Genomic DNA, 5000 nt, shown 5'->3' on the forward strand with positions numbered 1-5000 from the left:
GAAAGTGTAATGGGTGAACTGTATCTTTAATAGATGTAAATAAACAGTAATGTGCTGTGCTTCTCACCTTGAGGCTGGTGTTGGAGCGAGGATGGCTGAGATTGTTATATCTCCAGGTGTCTGATCCTGGAGACTCGTCTCTGTGCACATCGGGACTCATCACATCACTGCCCGGCAATGAGAAAATACCCAGAGAGACGGGTCGCTCCTTCCTGCGTTCATAAACACACACACAATGGCATTCAAACTCACATTATCAGCATTTAACACTGATTAAAGCACATGAGGTGTAGTTGAGCTGATCGTTTTCAGTTTTCTGTTGTTCAGCTGTGAGAAAATATAACTTTCAGGTGTTGGTTGCGACAAAAACTACTTTTATTATGGAAAATATTCCCTCTATTGCATGCCACTGCTTTTAATTAAAACATGATTAAATCAGCCTTTAGGCTCGATAGTCAGTGCTGTTGGCGTCGTCAATCTGGCAACATGTGCTTGCATGGAGAAGAAGAGGAGCCAGAGTGAAAATAGCCGCGTTTCCACTATCGCGCCTAAAGCGAGCGAGCCAGGACGAGCCAAGGCCAGTCGCGTTTCCACTGTCACTTCCAGGGCCTAATCGGGCCAAATCGAGGCTTTTGTGGAATCCTTTTTGAATCCTAGTTCAAATGAATCTTCGATTCCCTCATGAATAAACAGTCAGTGGCGATAGTTTTGTGGTAAAGCAGAACAACAAATGAAACTGAATTCGCAATTTGGAAAAAGCTGCCATTGTCCTGCACATCATATGAGGAAAATACGGCGAGGAGTCCCACAATGCACCGTGAAAATCAGGGCACATCAATATACACTATCCTCCCTTAATGGAAGCGGGAAACATAAATCACGCGACCCAACTCATAAACCAGAAAGGAGAGAGCTTTTACTAAAAACAACTTCTTGAAATGTGAATAAATGGTCAGGAAAAATCTCCTTTGTAGTGAACTGCCCCTTTCATTTAAAAGACGTTCTGAGTTCGGGTTTTAGAGGCAGAACTCCTCTAGTGATTGATGGGACTTTTCTTTTGTTTCCTGAGCTCGTCTCTCTTCCTGTTGCTGGTTTCCATAGAGCTGCATTCAGATGAAGCTGCTGACGGCACATTCTCTGCTCACACGAGTGCAGTTCAGTCTATTCAGCTCAAAGCGTACAGTAAAGAAAGAGTACGGCGCAGTGTGAAACACAACCACACCTGAGGACAAAACTGTGCTAATACGAGTGTGTGAATGAACGCAGTTACGCTGCGATGGTGAACTGAAGCGCTGTGTGTTTGATTTGATGAGTTGATCAATACTGCAGCTTGTGTAATCACACACACACACACACACACACACACACACACACACACACACACACACACACACACACACATCTGTCAAGGTCATGAGCTGTGAAACTTCAGGTCCAATGTTCAATTCATAAATTAGTTTATCCTTCCATCCATCCATCAATCCATCTATTTATCTATATACCGTTCAATTCATCCATCTAGCTGCACACAGACAATTTGTTCTCACAAGACTAGCATATTAAATGTTTTATTTTCAATTTGAGCATTTTGTCTAAAGCGCACAGTTTTCAAAGAACGTTCTCAATCGCCCAAACACTCAAACCAGTTCAACAACTCCTGAAATAATAATGAAAAGAAAACACTTCAAAGCAGCCGACGATATCAGGTGTTCAAACACAACAATCCCAAAACAAAGCAGCAAAAAAAAAAACACAATAAGCCTGTTTACATCTCTGAAAGCACATCTGAGGCTTAGAATGCAGAGATGTCGAGAAACGAAAGCACAGCAACACTGTTTACCACACACACACACACACATACACACCTGACCAAATGCCACAATGTAATCAGACACAGCATCAGAAATCATAAATTAAACAAAATGAAACGAAACAAAAACAAAATGAAACAAAACAGAACAAAATCAACACAACAAAAACTAAATGAAACTCAATGAAACAAAACAAAAATGAAATGAAACAAAACTAAATGAAACCCAAACAAAATAAAATGAAATCAAAGCAAACAAATCAAAACCAAAACAATATGAAACAACAAAACAAAAACAAAATCAAACTGAAACAAAACAAAACAAAACAAAAAGGATATAAACGAAACAGAACAAAATGAACACAACAAAAATTACATGAAACAAAATGAAACAAAACACAACAAAATGAAACTAAATGAAACTAAACAAAAATTAAATGAAACTAAACAAAATGGAAACTCCAAAAAACAAAAACGAATCAGAAGACAAAAACTACTGAAACAACAAAACAAAAAATGAAATGAAACAAAGCAAAAACAAAAACAAAACAATATGAAACAAAACAAAATGAAACCAAAATAAAACAAAACAAAATGAAACAAAACAAAACAAAATCGAAATAAAATGAGCACCAAATAATAACTCGACCACTAGTTGATGATGTGTGAAAGTGTCAGAAGGTGGATTTCTCTGCTGAATCATCTGCTGATCCCAATCATCACCAATACTGCAGAAGACCTACTGGAACCAACATGGAGCAAGATTCTCACAGAAATCAGTCAAGTTTGGTGAAGGAGAAGTCATGGTTTGGGGTTCATTCAGTATGGGGCGAGAGATCTGCAACATCAACAGCCTGAGGTATCAAGACATCTGTGCTGCCCATTACATTACAAACCACAGGAGAGGGACAATTCTCCAGCAGGATAGCGCTCCTGCTCATACTTCAGCCTCCACATCAAAGCTCCTGAAAGCAGAGAAGGTCAAGCTGCTCTAGGACTGGCCAGCCCAGTCACCAGACATCAACATTATTGAGCATGTCTGGGGTAAGATAAAGGAGACTCTTGATGAACTCTGGGATCCTGCTGAAGCTTTCTTCTTCATTCCAGATGACTTTATTAATCAGTGATGTGAGTCATGTCAGAGATGTATGGATGCAGTCCTCCAAGCTCATGATGGAGTCAGACACAATATTCATTCTGTCTCCACTGCAGCAGGACTTTATATTCTATACTGGACATTATTTCTGTTCAGTGATGAGACTTTAGTCTGAGCAGAGTCAGACCGCACTGTCCTCATCAAATCAGTCAACATCAACACATGATCAGATTTAATTGAGCTCAAATCAGCAAAATCTAGAGGCCTTCACCTTCCATAGAGACACTTCTGACACCAGATCATCAACTAGAAGTCAAAATATTATCTGTGTTCATAAAACTTGGAGAGGCCACAAGACTTCTGTAAGGTAGTGTAGAATTGTATTACATCATTACAGTAGTCAAACAGCTAAAACACACATAAAAAGTCTGTCTACATCTCTGAAAGTACATCCGAGACATTAAATGAGTGCAGCTCTGACGCACAACACTGCTGATGTTTACTACACACACACACACACACACTCACAAAATACAACACAGAGCTGATCTATACCAGAGTAAAATCACAGCACAGCATCAGAAAACATGGAGGAAAACAGAGGCAGAGAGAGATGACAGCAAACTAGGCTAACACACACACACACACACACACACACACACACACACACACACACACACACACACACACACACACACACACACACACACACACACACACACACACACACACACACACACACACACACACACACTAAATACACACACCTGATCAAATACCAGAGTAATATCATCAGAAAAACAGAGATGAGAGGAAACTCGGCTAACACACACAGAGAAAGAGAGAGAGAGAGAGAGAGAGAGAGAGAGAGAGTGTGTTGTACCTGCTGGTGCGCGTCTGCAGAGTGTGTGTGATGGCGGGCAGGCCGCTGGAGACGGAGTAATGCACCAGCAGCAGGACGGACAGAGAGACGAGCAGCGCAGAGTTGACGAGGACCGCTCCTCCAACAAAACCAAACACACACAGCAGCATGCAGCCCGGATTCATGACTGACACACACACACACTCACACAGCTCGCTCGCTGTGTGTGTGTGTGTGTCACTGCAGACTCTCACTGCTCTGACATCACACACCGCTCGCTCGCTTTCTCCCTTTCTGTGTGTGTGTGTGACTGCAGACTCTCGCTGCTCTGACATCACACACACACACGCACACCGCAGCGGCTGAGCTGTTGTTATTCCGCTGCTGCTTAATGAACAGCTCTTATGCAGGAAACAAGGCTCATTATGTATGCGTTTTCCGGGCTCATTCACACAGCTGATTGGTTGTTGGAATGGAGTCTATGCAGATTAGGGAGGATGGCTTTGTCCATTAATAATAATGGAATAAACAATAATAAGTTAAATAAACTTGAAAAAATTATCAAAATAAAAGCATGATATTTACATAATATTAACATGAAAATATTGTTTTAAACTAATAAAAATTAAAGAACTTTGATAAAAACAAGTATAAAATTTAATTTAAACATTAAAAAATAATTGTATAATTAAACATGATAAAAAAAAATTTAATTTTATAGTATGAAATAATGCACAAATACATAAATAAACATAAAATATCAAGAGACTGATATAAAATAATAATTATATGTTATTTCAAGTAGCTGCTATGGCAATACTGGTCTCACTCCATTAATTAATGCCCTAAAATAATAATAAATAAGTAAAAAATTATAACAATTAAACAAAAATATAAAATGATGTTAAAATAATTTTAAAATAAAAAATGTAATTACATTTTTTTAAACTAATAAAAATGAGAGAACTTGACTATAAACAAGTATCAAATTTATTTTTAACATTAAAAATCATTTTATTAATTAAAAAAAATAAATAAATATTATACTATGAAAAAAATGCACAAATATATAAATGGACTAAAAACATGAAGAAACTGCTATAAACTAATAATTCTCTGTAATTTTAGATAGTTGCTTTGGCCACATTGGTCATTCTCCGTTAACGTATGTCCTAATAAATAAATTAAATCAAGATGCTACAATTTGATTTAAACTCAATACTAAAAATCAA

The 5000-nt window shown here is 38.2% G+C and overlaps 1 protein-coding gene across 12 annotated transcripts in view; it reads right to left on the minus strand.

Annotated features, from left to right (window-relative positions):
• spag9b (sperm associated antigen 9b) overlaps positions 1-5000 on the minus strand; it is a 65847-nt gene that overhangs the window by 42273 nt on the left and 18574 nt on the right. For 6 of the 12 annotated variants that reach the window (XR_015503683.1, XR_015503682.1, XM_087275525.1 and 3 more), the window contains exon 6: positions 68-212. Coding sequence is in view for 8 of the 12 variants with exons in the window: in XM_087275525.1 (XP_087131651.1) it covers positions 68-212 (145 nt within the window). In the remaining 4 variants the exon portion in view is untranslated. Of the gene's footprint in view, positions 1-67; positions 213-3789; positions 4269-5000 lie in introns of those variants that run through there. The other 6 variants (XR_015503684.1, XM_087275526.1, XR_015503685.1 and 3 more) reach the window with 5 other exon arrangements.

Source organism: Danio rerio, chromosome 12, assembly GCF_052040795.2.
Source record: "Danio rerio strain M-AB ecotype USA chromosome 12, GRCz13ab, whole genome shotgun sequence".
NCBI classification, from domain to species: domain Eukaryota; kingdom Metazoa; phylum Chordata; class Actinopteri; order Cypriniformes; family Danionidae; genus Danio; species Danio rerio.